We start from the raw sequence: 20163 nt of genomic DNA, 5'->3' as shown, positions 1-20163 counted from the left end.
AACTTACTATGTTACTATGTTACTATGTTACTGCTACTATAGGCACCATCTCTCTCTACTATACCTGCTATCCCACACCCAGAGTACCTTTGCAGAGGCTATTATCCCCACTGCTACTATAGGCACCATCTCTCTCTATACCTGCTATCCTACAGCCACAGTCCCTTCCTAGAGGCTTTTATTACCACTACTAGTGTAGGCACCATCTTACCCTACTATAGCTGCTCACCCAAATCTACAGTCCCATCCCAGAGGCTATCCCCAGTGCTACTATAGGCACCATCTGTCCCTACTATACTATCCCACAACCACAGTCCCTTCCCAGAGGCTATTATCCCCCCACTGCTACTATATAGGATTCCCTTCAGTGTCCACATTAAAAGTCATGTAGACACAGAGGGGATGCTCTAAAAAAGTCAGGTTTGCATTGATTTAACGGGAAAAGAACAACTAAGGAAGTTTTTAGGTTCAGTTTGTAAAAAGCATCCATTGACCTCCTGAAGATCTGTTGGTGAAACTGTTCATTGAAAGAGTAAAGTTCCCCATACCCGGGCCGGTAGTAGCTGCCAATATCGGTCCCTTGGACTGATTCGCCAGCTAATCGACCCATGTATGGGCACTCCCGACGGGCCTGAAATCGGGCAGGTTAGAAAATCTAGTTGGATCACGGACCACATCGGCTCATTGATGCAGTTCCTGGACCGACTTTGCCTATGCCCGTCATTATAATTCGATCGTTTGGCCCCAGGGCCAAATGATCGAATTACCCTGTCGAAATGATCGAATTACCCTGTCACCAAGCAAGCGGATCTTCTCCCGATATCCCCCACCTACGGGTGGGTGATATCGGGAGAAGATCCGCTCGCTTGGCGACATCACCAAGCGAGCGGATCTGCCAGTGTATAGGGACCTTTAAGTAATGAGCTTCTTGCCTTTTGGTCCTTGCTGACCTAAATTGGAGAATATCTGATAAACAGAATATTTTCTTTCTCTCTCTCTCTCTCTCTCTTGCCTCTATTTTGATCTTGATTCCTAACCTATCATTATTAGGTCACTGGTTTATAACATGAATATGCCAACAGTGCAACAATAGCATGCATATTCCCAAATAACAGAATACATTTTCTAATTTATTGAATTGCTCACTATTAATATAAAGTTGATAATAAGGAACCATTTTAGAAAAAAAGAGAACTACATTTCCTTTAACCTCTTTCTTCAACAGGATTAGTTAATATTATGCTCAGTCCCTTCAAGCACCACAAGAGCTGCAATAAATATGTTGATTATTGCATTAACCACTCTCGATGGGTCGCTGTAAATCAGTGTGATCGCGAGTAGTACATCAATAGTGGTGTGGAATCACCCACAGAATTAGCACATTTATGCACGTCATCAGTTTGCTTCTTTGTTTAGTAAGGTCGAATAATTGCACCGTACATAAGGCACTTAAGATTCCTGTGTTTCTGAGTCACCAAGGTTTCTTCATAATAGTACTAATAGTATTACTGAACTCAACTGTTCAATGCCCTCTCGTAAGACCTTTAATGAAGTGGTGAAGGTATTTGTGTTTTAAATGAATTGTTCACCTTTGAGTTAACTTTTTGTATGAGAATAATAGTAGTAGGGAGTACTATTATGAGACAATTTGCATTTGGTTTTCAATTCTTATTATTTTTAGTTTAATTATTTAATTTTTTTCATTCAGCAACTCTCCAGTTTGGAATTTCAGCAATTAGGTTGCTAGGGTCCCAATTACTTTAGCAACCAGAGAGTGGTTTGGGTGAGAGACAGGAATATGAATAGAAGAGGGCCTAATTAGTAAGATAAGTAAAAGTAATAAAAAGTTCATTTTTAAAGATGAACCACCTCTTTAAGCTGCTTACCTGGGGCACAATAGTTTTCTCTTCCCCCTTACTTTGCTTTTTGACCCAGAGGTGTCTAAATGTTGTAACAGTGGCTGAGTAACTTTTTATTTAGCTAAACTTGCTTTAGTATTTAAAAGTAATTTTCCTATTGTCCTCTATGGAATCTGAACACGTTTTTATTTGTGAAAACTTGTGATAGCATTTTTTTTCCATGACTGCCTTTTTTCTTGCTACTTTTTTGGGGAAAAAAAGACCACTTGCAATTATTTTAAATCATGGCACATAAATTGAACCCTTATTATAATAAATCTGTTCTGAAGTATTGAATATGCTATTGTGATACTAATATCTACAGTTAGTATTAATGTTTGTATATATACAGTTATGTATGTGTTGGTATAGATTGGTCAGTATAGGTTGTGTGTGCTGGGTTTACTTGATGGACTCTTTTTTCATCCCTATGTAACAATGTAACTATGTATATATTTACCTTTTTCATACGGTACTGCATGTACAAGAAGAAGAGCTCTTGAGATGGCAACTATTAACCCTTAAGCCAACATCACAGCTATAACTGTGTGCCAGTTCACCAATAAGTAAGTTGTGAGAGCGTAAGACAGCATAACCATACCTGGGGCCCAGCTTTTATAGACTTATTGTGGTATAACTTGTATGTCAGAAAAATTAAATTCAGCTGCAATTTCACTAGCAATGTATTTCCTTTGTACTGTAGTCCTATAACAATTCCCTTGTTGAAAAGGCTAACAGACATTGCTACAAATATACACCAAAACAGGGAGGGAGATTTATTAAAATTTAAATCTGTGTAAATTTTCTGGAATTAAAAGTACACATATGTTGAATTATTTATTAAAAGATCAGAGTATAAATAGCTTGAACAAATATAATCACAGAACAATTACGAATAAGAAAACCTCCCAATCCTCATTTTTGTAAAAAAAATTCATGTCCTTACAAACAAAAAAAAATCATAAAAACCTTTATTTTATATATCTTATTTTATTATACAAAGGTATATATTGATTAAATAAAACCACAAATTAAACAAAGTATACTTTGTCAGCTTGGGAAAGGACCAGGAAGGTGGTTTTATTGTTACCAAATTGGTGTGCTGCAATTTCTATATTTTTCTATTGGAAGATTTGTGAAGGTTTTTTTTTTTTTTTTTTGCTTGCACCCTTGGAAAAAACACTCACACTCACTAGAACTTTCACAGTAGTAAACAAGCTATCTGATTGTCAGTGTAAACTCCTCTCTCTGCCCCCTGAGGTCTGATTTATTTATGCAGTTCAGGGTGCTATGAGGACAACATGAATCCAGAACAGGAGTCTTATGCCAGACAGAACATAGCAACACTTATGGGCCCATTTACTTACTCACGAACCGGCCGAATGCGTCCGATTGCGTTTTTTTCTTAATGATCGGTACTTGGCGATTTTTTCGGAAAATTGTCGCGACTTTTTCCTTACCAATACGATTTGCGTGAAAAAACGCAAGTTTTTCGCAGCCGTTACGATGCGCTCGTATTTTGTCGCGACTTTTTCATAGCCTTCGTGCCGAGTACGAAAGATTCTGATTCATTCAAGCTTCAGTATGGTGACTTTACTTGGGCCAGTTTGGAGCTGCAGGGTGCCATTGAGTCCTATGGGAGGCTTCCAAAATCATGCTAAGTCTGAAAGTTTTGCCCGCCGCTTACAAGCGCTCAATACGAAAAAGTCGCGACAAGATACGAGCGCATCGTAATGGCTACGAAAAACTCGCGTTTTTTCGCGCAAATCGTATTGGTAACGAAAAAGTCGCGACAATTTCCGAAAAAGTCGTAAAGGCGCCGAAAAAATCGCAAAAATACGAAAAAGTCGCAAAATGTTCGTTTTCCAATCGGATTTTTCCAATTCGGATTCGAATTCGTGTCTTAGTAAATGTGCCCCTTAGGGGGAGATTTACTAATTCACGAACGGTCCGAAGGCGTCCGAATGCGTTTTTTTCGTAATGATCAGTATTTTTGCAACTTTTTCGCCGCCATTGCAACTTTTTCGTATGTTCCGCGACTATTTCGTCGGCGTCACAACTTTTTCGTATATTTTCCGCGACTTCTTCGTCGCTGTCGCGAAAAAATCGGAGTGGTTTTTCCGCCGTTTACAACCACTCAACACGAAAAAATTGCGACGGCGATGAAATAGTTGCGCAAAATACGATAAAGTCGCGGCGGCGACGAAAAAGTCGTGAAAAATACGAAAATTTTTTCGACTGCAACGAAAAAGTCGCAAAATTTTTGTTTCTAATGCGATTTATTCCCTTTCGGGATTCAGATTCATGGATTAGTAAATCTCTCCCTTACTATTAACTGTAAGGGAAACATCACTTCTTTCCTTGTACTTCTTGTACAGAAATGTGAACTGGAGTTTTTTTTTACTACACATACATGCACAGCCACTCATTTTTCTCAGCAACTCTGAACCCTCCATAGGGCTACTGTGCATGTGCAAAACCTCAATCTCCATTATGTTCTTAACCCCAGTTCTTCCTTTAATCCTTTAATAAATCCACCTTGGGGACACGGACCCTGCTTGCGCATGCACAGTTGAAGCATATTGTCAGGGACAGGGACGCTGCTGCGCTACTTTGCTGTTATAGCTAGAGGTTAGCGATAGGGACAGTTGTTAAACTTAGAAACCATGCAATGAGGGAGAGGTCAAGGCAGTGATAGTTAAGGGGCTTTTATCGCCCTGGGGTATAGTTCTCCTTTAAACATTTGGCTCATTTACCAAATCATTTAATTTCCCCATTGTTTTTTTTCTAAAAAGCATTTTCCTGCTTAGAACTCTGAAAAAGTAAGGAATTCTTTTCCAAGAAGAAGGTTTTTTTTTTGTAAAAGGAAAAATCCACTTATTCAGGTCAGAGATGTACTATACCAAAAAACAATCTTTGAATCAAGTTTTGTTTTGTTTAGTTTAATGACATAATTTTTTACTAACACTAGGGGGCATATTTATTACATTGCCCACCCTACAGGGACAAAAAAAAGGAATCAATAACAGCGAATCTGTCCCTTTTGCTTTACTGTAAAATCTGTGAAACTGTGGAAAAATTAGCAAAATGGTGAAAAACCTACAAAATGCAGGTACTTTGAGACTTTTTTTATGCCTGCCCTTTCTTTTGCAGTGGCAGTGTGCTTTTCTGATGCAACCTCGCCTTTTTTTTTTGCAGAAGTTTCACAAAATAATTTGCCAATGGCGAAATGCAGAATTTGCATCACTGCAAATCCATGCTTGGCGAAAAAATTTGCTCATCACTAATAACAGAAAATGTCATATGGAACTAACATTTCTAAGGTTGACAGGTAATACGTATGTCCTTTTTTGTTGTGTTACATCAAGATTTTAAATTTCATGCACTAGTCTAGGAATCTTTCTGCAATTTAGCTAACCATATGTAGAGATGTAGTGAACTGTTCGCCGGCGAACTAATTCGCGCGAACATCGGGTGTTCGCAAGTCCGCAAATTCGCGAACTTTTCGTGATGTTCGCAATTTGGGTTCGCCGGCACCGAAAAAATCGCAAAACTTACGATAACGTTACGAATGCTCCGAAAAAGTCGCAAAACTTACGATAACGTTACGACTGCTCCGAAAAAGTAGAAAAGCTTACGATAACGTTACGAATGCTCCGAAAAAGTCGCAAAACTTACGATAACGTTACGAATGCTCCGAAAAAGTCGCAAAACTTACAATAACGTTACGAATGCTCCGAAAAAGTCGCAAAACTTACGATAACTTTACGAATGCTCCGAAAAAGTCACAAAACTTACGATAACTTTACGAATGCTCCAAAAAAGTCGCAAAACTTACGATAACGTTACGAATGCTCCGAAAAAGTCGCAAAACTTACGATAACGTTACGAATGCTCCGAAAAAGTCGCAAAACTTACGATAACTTTACGAAAGCGCCGGAAATTACGAAAAAGTCGCAAAATTACCGATCATTTCGAAAAACGGCGTGTGTCAATTTTTCAGAGAAGTTTTTGCCCTTGATCCCCCTCCTGCATGCCACTGTCCAGGTCGTGGCACCCTTTAAACAACTTTAAAATCTCTAGGTTTTAAAGTTCGCCTTCCCATTGAAGTCTATGGGGTTCGCAAAGTTCGCGAATATTCGCAATTTTCGGCGGAAGTTCGCGAACAGGTTCGCGAACTTTTTTTTTGAGGTTCGCTACATCCCTAACCATATGTAAGTCTGCAAAAAATAATTTAAACGTTAAGTAAACCAAATAGGATATGTATTCATATAGCTTAGTTAGGGCAAATACAAGTGTAATGTTTTCACTTAAATGTAGAAAAATAGAATTATTTCCTTAAATTAACTTTGTGGGAGATGGCCTTTCAATAATTTGGAACATTCTGGATAATGGATTTACTGTGTACATATAGTATTAAAAATTCAGTGCTTTGATTTATGTTGACTCATCTATTTCCACTTTACTAATCTGTTTCATCCACATTGTTTAATTGGCCACATGCATTTGAAATAGAAGTGCTGTAAATGCTAATGGACCAACACTTATTGATTTGTCTTTGTCTTCTTACTTATTGGTTGTGTCCCAGAGTGGCATATTCAAAGTCTAATACCTGATTGGTTGCTATGAGCAACATCACCGGTGATATTGGCTTACACACTATAATAAATATGCCCCAGAGTGTACACTCACATAAATAACAGTTCATGGAAAAATAGATGCAAGTTAAATGATAACTTTTTAGAATAACACACTTTTATACAAGTATCTTTTCAGGTAAACACTTTTTTTTATTTCAAGTATCCATTCAGTCAATTCATTATACTGAAGAGAGAGAAAGATCAACAATTTACTGTGCAAAAAATTACAGAACTTTTTTTGGGGTAGTTACTTTCACTTAAACAGTACTGACTTTAAGAAGGAGCTTTCAAGGTTGTAATAATCTTCCCATAAATGACTGTTTTATGAAAGGAAGTTATTTTGAATGGTGAGAATATTAATACATTGCTGGTTTGCCCTTAATAAAACTTGACTGAACTAAACCATGAAAAAAAAACTGAATGGCTCAAATTCACATTCTACTCAGCATTTTCTATGGGGCAACTCCTCTTGACTTCTACATGAACTTGTACTTAATAAATATTGAACATTTGTATTTTAGAATAATGCAAATGATATATATAAGGTAGCTGGCCCATATGTGTAAAGAGCTTTTATGTTCAACCCATGTCTGCATTTTCAAGTGCTCTGGTTTTCTCCTACACTTTAAAAACATACAAGCATGTAAATTAGCTAGTGTGTTATGTGAATGTGAGAGGGTCCACTGGTGCAATAACTGATGTAAATGATGATCTCTCTCGCTAAAGTGCTAGATAAATGTGTGTGTGTTCATGACAATAATAACAGGAAAGAACACAATCACCTGAATCAGGCTTCTCTTTACGATGCTCAGCAGCACAATATGAAAATGGCTGTTTCATTGTGAATACGTTAGGCTTCTCCAATTATATAGCAGCTCATAAAAGATAGAAAAGCAGACTTTTAAGAAGGAATTGTAATTTTAGTGGAATTGTAATCACTATATAAAGACCTTATTTTGATGAACACAATAGGCACAGGAAGAAATGGACTAGAAATTTGGATGAAGGCTATTTTTATGAAAGATTTTCTGATGTGAATGAGAGAGGGAGAGGGGTGAAAACTGACAAGACTATCTCCTTCAAAACTTTTTATATTTGATCCCATAATTGCTCTAGTTTTTTGCCTATTTTTGTTTTCTTTATCCAAGAATAGCTTGTAATCTCACTCACTACAATCTGATGGTAAGAAGTTGCATTTTGTTTTTCATGAAGTGACCATTTTTCAATGTTTGGCATAAATCAGCATAATTTGAGAACTGTTGGTTACGCAGTGAATTTCTGCATTTTGCCATTGGTGAATTGTTTTGTGGAAATTCACAGCGGGAAAATTTGTTGAGCGTCAACAAAAACGTGCAACGAAATAAAGACATGAGCAACATAAAAAGACGTGGGCAACAAAAAAAGACACGGGAGATGAAAAAGTCATGTGACAAATGCATTTTTCGCGGATTTTTCGATGTTTTGCAAATTTTCCGTTCGTTTCGCAAATTTTTCGGTGAAGCAAAACAGGGCAGATTTGCTCATCACTATTGATGGTATCATCCAAGCCCTAGTATTATTTCTCCACTTTATATTACGTCTTACTCTCTGTTATTGTTTGTTTGCCTATGCAGATGCTTTGGTGTGTCATATGTTGTGATGCATCTGTAAATCTGAGGATGTATATTGTGTAAAAAAATGATATTTAATAATTTTTAATCGTTTTTATTTAGCTAATAGCCTCAGGCAATAGACATGATATCGTAAAAATGATCACAACATCTATTATAATACTATAAATATCATAACTACATAGTATAGAAAAATGCTGGATTAATAAAGATACGATAATCTATTTTTTCTTTTTACATTATAACTTCAGGGTGAGGCAATGTGAGCTGTGCCTTCTGACAAGTACTGGAGCTGCAGCAGATTCATATAGCTTCCTTTTCTTTAATTCCGAAGTGGGAACCAAGGTTCAAAGCCATATCCTAAAAAAGGTGGCAAAACAATTATTAGTGATACTGGTATAAATCAATAATAAAGCTCAAGCTAAATTCTTGACTTTTTAAACATATACGTGTATCTGCCATCCACCACACCTATACCATATGTATAAGTGATCCCAGCTATACAACTTTTATAGTGAATAATCACAAATCCACAATATGTTTCCTCAACCAGTATAAGAAGTTTTCCTTCAAACCCCAAACAAAATGATAATCCAAATATACCAGAGCTCAAAGTTCAAAGGGAATAAAGGAGAAAGAGAAGGAAAAAAATATTTTTATCTCCTTCAGCAGTCCTTCTGTAATGTTTTTATCCTTTTACAAAGCAGGTAGGATTGTGGGCTGATACTGCTGATACAATGCACAAAAATTTCTATAATGATTTTTGTAGGGGCATATAGTAAAATTATTTTTAACATTAAAAAATAATGCTTTTTTCATTGTTAAAAACAGGGGCATTCATAGTAAAGACCCTAATGCTCCTTTTTAATTTATATGCTACTCTCAAGAATTCTTTGGACCTAGGGTTTTCCATAAAGGGTCTTTCTGTAATATGGAGCACCATGCCTTAAAATTAAAAACATTTAAGGGCTCAATATGCATTGAATAAAAGTATCTTAACCCAGATAATGGTGTCTATGCATTCTAAACTGAAAATTAACACTCTACATAAAGATTTGGAAATATGCTGTACTCGTCCATCGGCCAAATGTAGAATACAAGATGTAGGGACCCATAGGGTTAATAGCCTCTATGTTTTAAAATCCCTATAGGTTCAATCCCCTTAGTTGCTGGGCAGAAGGTAATGTATCTAGGTAAGTTCATTTACAAATATATGCTATTGGCTAGCAGGTAGGGTGACCACTTCCTGCCTCAGTGCTGTGAAAGTAGTGGCACTTCTTCTTTGCTTCCACCTGAGGAACAGGGTGGATGTTGCTGTGAGCCTGTGCATGGGCCTATTTAAAGTGGGGGAACAGGCCTCCATGAATGATGCATTAGATAGTGGCAGGTGTAGCTTCCATAATAGTACACTCTAGGAGTGCAAGGCAGTTATGGTTGAGCTAGAAAGAGCAGTTCTGAGCTCCAACATAGAGTGGCAGTTTTGGAGGTATCTCTCTGAGGCCATATTGCCTGTAGTGTATGGATCCTAGTGGATAGATAGGAAATCACAATAGAGAATTCCCTGAGGTGATTCCTGCCACCCCGGGGTGTTCCGGAGGTGAAGTGAGATTCCTGCAAAGTCTATTCTCAGAGGAGTGTCAGCCTGTATTACACTCTACATGTGTTGCCTGTACCACTCGCCTCTAAGAAACTGTGCTGTAAATAAACCCTGGACGTTCAATACTTGTTCAGTTTTGTTGTTTGCAAGAACCTGCACCTTTCTTAGTGAAGGCCAATTCTGGGTGAGAGAGTCCAGTGTAACCCATGTTCTACTGGTACTAGTCTGGGAAGGCCACTATTGAGCCGAAATAAAGATTACAAAAACAATTAATTCTGTAAAAGAATAGGGCTCTGTTTTGGGTTTTCTGTTTCTTTTACAGACACAAGTGCAAGAAAAAATTTATTGGGCTATATAATAAAAGTTGTTAAAAAATATATATGCAATGTGAAAAATTATTTCTCAGTTTCCTTTGCATTCATTTATTTTAGCTTTTGAAAATTCTGAAGCTCAGCAACCCCATTTATAAGTGGAAGAAAAAAAATGCAATTTTTTTGTGTTTAGAACTGTTTTTTGCACTTTGTTGTTTTGCCATCAAAATGGATTTATGCCAACTCAGTTAACATCAAACACAATGTTTTTTTATCACAAGATACAAACTGTTTATTTTAGTAGCACAATATGGCAAATGCCATTGCTGTATTTTAGAGCCTTTTTATTAAAATGTAATAAACTATAAGGTTTTATGGCGGTACTGTGGACGGTAATGTGGACTGTGCGTCCATGTTGATAATCACAATTATGTACTACAGAAACATTACATTTTGACTTACGTTTTTCCATAACCTCTAGATTGAGCAGTATCGTTTGTAATTTCTCTTCTAGTAATTCAATTCTTTTGGTCAGACTGGTATCTGAGGGAAAAACATTGAAGGAATGGCTATTAGCCATTTAGAATCCAAATTTTAAATTGTAAAATAAAATACAATTCAGCAATATTAAGTTTATTTGTAAGTGTAATTATTAAGGTTTCATTTGTCTTGTGAGTCCTTCTACTGGTTTTGTTGTATTCAGCAATGAACCAGTAGTCCCACATGAAGCACTTTAAGACAGGGATCCTTTGAGCCCATATACTTGTGTTGTAGTTAAGATCTCCGTGTTTCATGAAGCATTTTCCACACAAAATAACAGATGCAATGGGCAGTGTTTGTATAGATTTTAATACACTAAATTGTTGTGTTGGGACCCATAAAAAAGCTCTGTAGCTTTAAACCCTACGCTTCTTAATTTCACTGCTTCTGTGAAGAGGCCCATGTAACAGATTTTTATATTTACATGTTGTACATTATCAGCTCATAGGTAGACCACTCCCTTTCACACTCTAACATAGTGTTTGCAAAGGGATGGATCTTCCTCTTTTGCCTGCATCTGTTGAACCAGGTGGATGTTTCACTGAGCCTGGGATCAACAAGACCCCAGTAAAGACATCTTACCCCAGAAGGACAATTACCTTTGGAGAAGTCAGAGAGCAGGGACTCCTTGAACGAGGATTAGTAAGTGCTAATAGCACTTTTTATAGCACTTTCTAGGAAATAGCCAGCTTTATTTAGAAAGAACAGCTTTCTGGCTCCATCCAGGAGAGATAGCTAGTATACTAAAAGGGCCACTGTTAGGAAGTACCAAATATAGATTCAGCATCAGCAACACATTATTATGTTTGCTATTTTACCATCTTCATACAGCGAAACGTCTGGTTGCTATATTGGTCCTTAACCACGTCAGGTTCTCTGTCACATTCCTAATATTGTCATTCCTTATTTCTAGCATTATACTGTATATATATATATATTACTATTTTATTTTAAAAAGGGTCCATTTAACCACTTTATCATCCTAAGATTATAAAATAGTTTTGGGAGTTTATGTTTTTTTGTATTAGGTGTGTTCAGTGTTGAGCACCAGTGGCTGTGGTTTGAGTGTTAGCATCTGATTGCTTCTCTTCCATAACATAGTCATTATTATACATTATTATAACAGATTGTGCCATGATTTTAATTTACCTGGGTCTCCCTTGTCCCCCTTTGAACCTTTAATTCCAGATGGTCCTGGTATACCACTGGCACCAGGAATACCTGCAAAACCATCTTTCCCAGGGGGTCCAGATACTCCTGCAGGACCTCGTAACCCAGTTTCTCCTTTTGGTCCCTGTAGACCTGAAAATCATGTATAAAGAGAGAGTTAATTGCAAATAACTTTTAATATGATGTAGACAGTGCTATTCAGAGACCATTTGTGATTGTTTTTTGTTCAGCAGCTCTACAATTTGGAACTGAAATATATAATATAAGGATTGATATAAAAGATAAGTCATAAAAAGTAACAATAACAATATAATTATGGCCTCAGAGAGAAGTAGATTTTTATAAAGGCTAGATTCCCTAGAAGAGCATTAAAATAAAATGAGCACCTCCCCAGATGATTTTGCAGTTGACATGGCACAGTTATTTTTGTTTGTGACGATCAGTGCTTTTGTATGGTTAATATTCTTTTATCAGATGTGCCATGGTAATGTGGGCTTGGCAATTTCATAGCCTTGACAAGGGCTGGACATAGCTGCCTGTACAGTTTCCTGCCTTACCATTCTTAAATTGGAGCATGGCATGCATTTCTCTTTGAAACACTGGTCAGTTAATTTAAGCAAGCGCTTAATTTGCATTGAGTTATGCTAGCTTTGTCTTCCTAAAGACTTTAGTGGTGTTGGCACCCTAAATAGAATTTTACATGAGGCCCAGGGGATTCCAATTATATTTGGTGACAGGTATCTCTAGATGAAAAGGAATCCTGTTTACATTAGTTTTTAGTCTCATCTCTAGCAAAGTATCTTAAAAACCCCAACTTTCCCCTTGGAAACTGTTAATGGAATGGAAAACTTAACCCTAAAAATGAATACAGCTAGAAATGCCATATTGTACATAGGGAAATTATTAAAGCAGCCAAAAGGTACAGCCTTTCTATAGTAGTAATGACCCGGGACTTCAAAGTTGTCACAGGAGCTCCCCTTCTTGGATTCTTTTAGAAATGTCTCTGACACTCACATGCTGAGTGTGCTCTGGGCAGCTGTTGAGAAGCTAAGCTTAAGGCTAATGCCAGACAAGGCGTAGGGCGGATATTTTCAGCAAGCGGAAAAGCGCTTGCTGAAAATTCCACCCTACGGCTCCTATATGAGAGAATGCAAAGTCTCACGTTTTTATGCATATAGCGGCTACATGTGCCTGCACCCGAGTGTATCTCATTCATTCCGGTGCAGGCACATGTAGGAGGGGTAGGGCGGAATTTTTAGAAAGCGCTTTTCTGCTTGCCGAAAATATCTGCCCTATGCCTCGTCTGACATCAGCCTAAGGGTTGTCACAAATTATCAAGCAGAAAATGAGGTTCACTTGTCATAAAAGCTGATACTGCAGGGCTGATTATTAACTTTTGATGCACTATGCACTGGTTTCAGAGATATCATGTACTAATAATCTGAATTTATCATTTTTGCGACATTTATATTCTATTTACAGTACATTGAAAGAACGTCCCTAATCTCAGTAACTGACGGCAGCACAGAGCATATGCAGTGAATCAGCAAATAAGAAGATGGGGAGCTACTGGGGGCATCTTCGGAGGCACATATCTTCACTGCTAAAGGGCTGTGATTACAGATTTCCAAAACATAATGTACAAAATTTCTGCCCTACTTCTTTAGTTATCCTTTAAAAAGAGCATTGCACAAATAGCAGAAAACTCTGCAGTCCAGTATCAGCTGTATTCCATGTAATATGCCCATAGATTTCAGCACAAGACGCACTGCTATATTTCTTTAAAGAATGTATGCATTTAAGAGCTATGATATTTCATTCCACATTTCTGTTTTTTTGCAGAAATCACCGCCTGAAATTTGGAGTGCTATACTTCTCTTTGTTACCAAACAAGTACACTGAATAGACTGGAAAGTTTTCTAGAAAATACAATATACAAAGAAAGTGTAAATAATGTTTTATACTGTACATATATTGGGCACGTAAAAATGAAAAGAAAACTGCTAGGGCACCAATGGTATCTTCACAAACAGATCGTCCTATGTAAAGGGTTGTCATTGATGTATTGTGATAGCATATCCCATAAGGCTAGCATAAACCCATAAGGCTAACAAGCATATCCTAGTGATTGGTGATATTTCTCAAAATGGGCTGATGGTTACCCTCTCCAAGACCAGGAAGCTAAAACTGTCACAAAAAAATTGATTTATTGAGGACTCTAAATGTCATTATGGAGTACAAAGGCCCCTCCATGCAGTCCAGGCTAGGAATTTTGAATCAAAAGTCTTTAAAGACATGTTCAGTGTTAGGCATACACAAAACAAGAACTACACCTTACTACCCATAAGCAAATGGATTTGTGGAGCGAATCGGCATCACACTCCTTACTATGTTATCCTCATTTGTGGAAAACCATCAGAGTGCTTGGGATGACATTCTCCTAAATGTTATGATGGCATTCAGCATCTACAGGATATTCCCTATTCGTGGAGATGTCTGGGAGGGAGGTGTATTTGCCTGTAGACTTTATTATTAGAGAGGATGTAGATGAAAAAATTACCAACCCTACCAGCTATATAAGTGAAGTTGCAGAAAGGTTGGCAGGTATCAGAAATATAGTTAAATATTACCAGGCCAAAGCTACTGGGAAGCAGAAATAGTTAGACTTAAAAATAACTGCCCAGGTATACAAACCAGGAGAAAAAGTATGGTTAAGACATTCAACCAGGAAAGAGGTGTGTGACCTTCAAAGTTCAGAGTTGTTGAGCTGAAAGCAGTCTAAAACCATGTAAATCCTTTAATGCTGCCTTTATGCTGGAGGCTTAAAAAAAAATGTATCTACAAAACACTTTTATATAGTATGAATCTTCAGTTCACAACAGAAAATTTAACATTTATCATAATATTTTAAGTTTATGCACTTAAAATGTGTAAGTGAATAAACAGATCTTACTTCATATTATGACCTGCCAAATGGTAAAAAGTTGTCTAGGTAACTAATAATAATCAGTTTGGATTACCTTGATCTCCTTTGATGCCTTGAGCACTGGTAGTGCCCATAGCGCCTGGAATTCCACGAGGTCCTGTTGATCCCTTAGGACCTGGGTTACCAGGAGCGCCAGGTGTACCAAGTGAGCCTTTTTCCCCTTTTGGTCCTTGCTGACCTTAATTGGAAAATATTTGATAAATAGATTATTTTTCTTTCTCTTTCGCTCTCTTTCACTCATGTACCCTTCCTCTGTTTTGTAAATCAGTGTGATCCCGAGTAGTACATCATTAGTGGTGTGGAATTTAAGCATTTATGGGTGTCATTGTTTGCTTCTTTGTGCAGTTAGGTTGAATAATTGCACCTAACTTAAGGCACTTAAGACACCGATGATTCACCAAGGTTTCTTTATAATAATAAAACTTTGCATGATTTGTTTATTGCCTGCTTGTACTATCTTTACCAATTAGAAGTATTTGTGTTTTGAACTAATTACCTGGTTCACCATTGGTTCCTCTTTCCCCTTGATTTCCTTTTTGACCTGGAGGACCTGCTTTTCCATGTGGTCCTGCAGGTCCCTTTAAGCCCTGTGATCCATTTTGTCCGGCTAGACCTATATCCAGACAAAGGTTTGAATGTGCTTATGGTGGTTGAGTAAATTCTTACATTATACATGTTAACAAAATATGCCTAAATATTCCCATTAAATTCTATTGAAATTCCAATATGGTCTAGGTGGCAAGAATATTTTTATCTTTTAAATACAAAATGTTTAAAAAATCATATTGAAAACATTTCATTGTGTTCACTGCAAGCAGGGAAACAGGTACTTGCAGTTTGCTCAAATCATGGCAAATTGAACTTGATTTTTTTTTAAGTGCCCCCCCCCCTCCCCCCATGTAGTTCTGTCTTAAGGTATTGCATATGTTTACCTTTTGAATGTGGTACTGGATAAACAAGAATAAGATCTCATGAAATTGTAATTGACCAATGGCGGCATTACAACAATGATTGCGTGCCACTTTAACAACAGGTTTTAGAGTATCAAAAATCTCTGAAACAGCATCACCATACCTGGCACCAGATAGTTTGGCTATTCCTTTTGATTACCTTATTTCATAGACTTTCTTGTAGCATAGCTTGGCTTTCCCTCTCTTCAGCTAAATTCCATTTGCTTAAAGTCTTACTAGCAATATATTTTCTTCATGGGAGCACTTTTAGCAATGAGTTCATTGTGATCTATGCAATGCTTAAACTTTCTTGCATGGAAGCACTTTTAGCAATGGGTTCATTGTGATCTATGCAATGCTTAAACTTTCTTGCATGGAAGCACTTTTAGCAATGAGTTCATTGTGATCTATGCAATGCTTAAACTTTCTTGCATGGAAGCACTTTTAGCAATGAGTTCATTGTGATCTATGCAATGCTTAAACTTTCTTGCATGGAAGCACTTTTAGCAATGAGTTCATTGTGATCTATGCAATGCTTAAACTTTCTTGCATGGAAGCACTTTTAGCAATGAGTTCATTATATATATTTATATATCTGTGCGTTTTAATGCTGCGCTCCACCCTGAATGGCACTCATGTGCGTGTTTGTGCACAAGTGTGTGGGGGGGAAGCAGCGGTGGCGGGGCGAGGGGCTTGCCTCTGTGATAAAGGCTGGGGATACAGCCTAAACTTCAGTCTTGCTGTTTTATCATAAGACCAGTGAGTGCAGACTTTCCAGTCTCCCTATCTTTCTGTCCTCACTGACTGCACCCTAGCAAGATTTATGTGGTCATATGTGAGTGCCTGCATTTATTTTTACTGAATACACTATATTTATACTATACAAGCTACACTGTAGAAGCCGGTAAAGAGATGTCTAAAGCTATCCATGCAATGTCCTATACATGTAAATTAAGCTGCCTGACACAGCAAGTACAGGCAGTTCTGGTCCCCAAAAATGCATGTTACAGCATTTTTATCCACCACAGGTCAGGGCAGCTAAAATAATAATAATAATAATAATAATCGCTCCTTTTAATATTAATATTATTAATAATATTAAATGTACAGTTCCTTAAGTGGTGGACATGGACCAGTGAAAATACTTCTGCCTGTCACATATCCTGTCACCTGTCACCTCTCCACAGCATGTTTTACATTATTAGGAGTTGTGACAGGCAGACAAGACCATATTAACCTATGGTGGCTCCCCTGAAAATGGCAGCATGAGTCAGACTCAACATCCCTCCTAAGTGCCATAGAAATGTCAGATGGGACACTTTAAATGCAAGTTTTCTCCTGACATTATCCCTTTAATCTCACCTGGATCCCCTTTCATCCCTCTTTCACCATCTTTCCCGTCTCTTCCCGGTGGCCCTTGTATAACTGAACACACAGCAGATTCTTGAGACTGGGCCTGACATAACAGCACCAGAACAACAGTAATTGTAAAAATGACCTGTTTCATTAAATTCGCCATCTCCTTTTTGTATCACCTGTAAAAAAATTTAAATTGACATTTCTTACAAATATTTTTTTATATATAAATTAAAGTGATAAGCACTTTACAACTAATTGTATAAGGACACCTTAACACAAAGCTTTTTTCTCCAACAAAAGTGACTATAAGCCTTGTACCTTCCTCATTCGTGTTAGTGTAACATGTAAGCTCATCAAGAAACAAAATCAATTTAAAAGAACTGCTACAATTTTTTTTATACAAAAAGCCCTATACATAACATGATGATCAGCTAAATTGTGCATAAATATGACAACTGTTTTGGACCATCAAAATGTTTTCCACATTCCTATGGCCTAATTATCCATCATTTCTTTTCCATATGGACATGAAAAGTGGGTATCCCAGACAGACATTAGGTCATTTTTTGTAACAAAAGTAAAAAGAAACATATGTTCATGCAGTCAGAACAGACAACAGAGGTTTACAAAAGAGTTGTGGTCTGGACCTGGTCATTGATAACTCTATTATTGGTGTACATCTTTGATTTCAGGACCGCTGCATCTTGCAAAGGGTATCACTTAAATGGCTACCTTTGAGCTTACAGTGAAGAAAATTACAGCAAAAAAAATATTGTATCCTTTAGTTTAGGTGTCAAGAAGAAAGAACATTACAACTTCCATGGGTGTTGATATACGTAGTGTGGAAACTGATTCCAGCACTATAAAAATCACTATAAAACACATTCAAAGTCAAATACAACACACATTGTAAATCTATTGATGATCCCTACATACATGTAACTGGAATAGTTACATCTCCAGATAGAGATGAGTGAAAGGATAGTAGAGGTTTGCAGTTAAATGACATTAGTAAAGTATACACAATTCTTCTTTTATTCCCCAGCATGCCACAGATTTACCCGGCTGTATCCTTTACTTGGGGTGTCAAGAAGTAAGAACACAGCAATTTCCATGGGCATTGGTATACGGAATGTGGTAACCTACTATTCAGAAATTCATTACTAGAAAGTGGAAATGCCATTTATCATAGCATCCACTACAAAAGAGGACATATTGTATTTTTTGATATTTAATTTAAAATTGTATTGTGTCAAGATTATTAAAGCCCTATCTTGTAATTTTATGGGTTTTACTTTTGAACAACATTATAACAGGAATTTTGAAAATGATTGCTTGCAAAACTTGTAATTCGTTATTTAGTTTCCCCACAGACTTCACCTAAATTAAAGTTGTTTCATTATGTTATTAGCAAAAGATATTAAAACAACTATGAAATTCTTACCTCTTCAGCTTAAAAAGTAGTGGATTCAAAGTAGATTTATTTCACAATTTGTAAAATGTCACAGAGCCACTCATTATATGTTTAAATATCGATTGCATCAAATGGGCTTTGACCTATTCCCGGAAAGTGATTGCCCAACCTCTGTAATTTACAGACATTATGCTTTTTGAAATGCTTTCACAGTTATGCAAGAATTTCCCATAAATTTGTGTTAATGGCCAAAATGTTCCAGCAGCATAAGAGGGCGGATTGAGGTATACATTTCTGGATACAGATTGCTTCATATTGGATTACCACTTCTCTATACTAACTATTTACCTAAAGTCATATTTTTTATAGACTGGCACCTCCCGGCATAGCTGCATTTCTTGGGAAAATTGTCTTCTGACCACTGCATTGGTCTCAGTCACAAGCTTGATTCTCCCCCTGCTTGCGGTCAGGGCCGTCATACAAAAATATTATCTTGGCCCCCACCCCTTAATTTGGTTAAAAACCAAAACACGCCATAACATATGAACTTATTTTGTACTCTGACTTACAGTAGGAACATGTGGGGGTAGGGTCAGCATGGCATACAGTATATGGAGTTGGTGAGTATGTGGGGCAGCAAGGCATATGTAACTTTAAGGAGAATGTGGGGGTAGGAGCAACATGGTAAATGTAGGGATGTTGAATATGTGGGGGTAGCAGCAGCATAATAACATTTAAACTGGCAGTGTGCCATTAGCATTGGTCAGGCTTGTGTGAATGTATTGCCACCAATGTGCCTTGGGAATCCACAAAGGCAGGAGCAGATGTTTTTACTTGATGGTGGTGGGAGGAGACATAGGAAAAGAGTTATTTTTCCTACCCACACATATACCAATTTATCTACCCACAATACATTTGTCATATTGCTGCTGTTCCTATCCCCAAAAGTCACTCCATCTACCCACTAAATTTGCCACTCCCGCCTAATTTCTCTCTGTTTTGTGCCCCGAATTCCCTCTTCCTCCATACTTAGTGTCCAATAGGGAAGTATAGGCCATGTTTCGTCCAGGTGAGATCCACCATGGGGAAAGCAGGGTGACACGCCCATGTGTAAGAGCCCTTAAAAGTCTTAGAAAAAAAATTGCTTGAATGCTGAGGATACACTTCACATCGGCAGCACAAGTGGGCAGCACTGGGGTTCAAAGTTTGCTTTCAGCTTGGGCACTATCTGCAAGGAGTTTGTTTGTTTGCATGGGTTTCCTCCCACACTCCAAAACATACAGGCATGAATATGAATCAATATGAATGGATATGAATAACTTTAGTCTCTGTAAAGCATTGTGTAAAGGTGTAAACAAATCTATGTAAGGCTTGTTTAATAGAATTTTTTATATTAAAAAAGATTTTGCTTCATATTACACAAATTAACACCTACTCTACAAGTTCAATGAAATTAAAACTTCAAATTACAATTTGTAAAACAATTAAAATGAAGATGAACTGCATGGCAGTTTTTGTAAAGCAGGAAACTGGAAGTGTGTGGGGTACTTTCTGAAGGAGGAAGATTGGAAATGCTTCTAAGCCAAGTCTGTGAAAAACACAAGAGGTATATAGTTCTAAGCTTTTCAGTGTAGGAAATTGCTTACCACAGTAAACGGATAGGTCCAGGTGCTCATGCCCCAGACCCT

The 20163-nt window shown here is 37.4% G+C and overlaps 1 protein-coding gene across 1 annotated transcript in view; it reads right to left on the bottom strand.

Annotated features, from left to right (window-relative positions):
* Nucleotides 1-18600, bottom strand: part of sftpa1 (surfactant protein A1) — a 29347-nt gene extending 10747 nt beyond the window's left edge. The window contains exons 1-7 of the mRNA XM_012966870.2: nucleotides 18506-18600; nucleotides 17065-17237; nucleotides 15249-15365; nucleotides 14787-14930; nucleotides 11746-11898; nucleotides 10519-10599; nucleotides 8474-8508 (exon numbers count right to left, since the gene is read on the bottom strand). Of these exons, the coding sequence (XP_012822324.2) occupies nucleotides 8474-8508; nucleotides 10519-10599; nucleotides 11746-11898; nucleotides 14787-14930; nucleotides 15249-15365; nucleotides 17065-17221 (687 nt within the window). The 5' untranslated portion in view covers nucleotides 17222-17237; nucleotides 18506-18600. The remainder of the gene's footprint in view (nucleotides 1-8473; nucleotides 8509-10518; nucleotides 10600-11745; nucleotides 11899-14786; nucleotides 14931-15248; nucleotides 15366-17064; nucleotides 17238-18505) is intronic.
* Between the last annotated feature and the right edge of the window lie 1563 nt (nucleotides 18601-20163).

This window comes from Xenopus tropicalis, chromosome 7 (genome assembly GCF_000004195.4).
Source record: "Xenopus tropicalis strain Nigerian chromosome 7, UCB_Xtro_10.0, whole genome shotgun sequence".
NCBI lineage: Eukaryota > Metazoa > Chordata > Amphibia > Anura > Pipidae > Xenopus > Xenopus tropicalis.
Note: the sequence above shows the minus strand (reverse complement) of the source record. Positions and strands in the feature narration are given on the sequence as shown.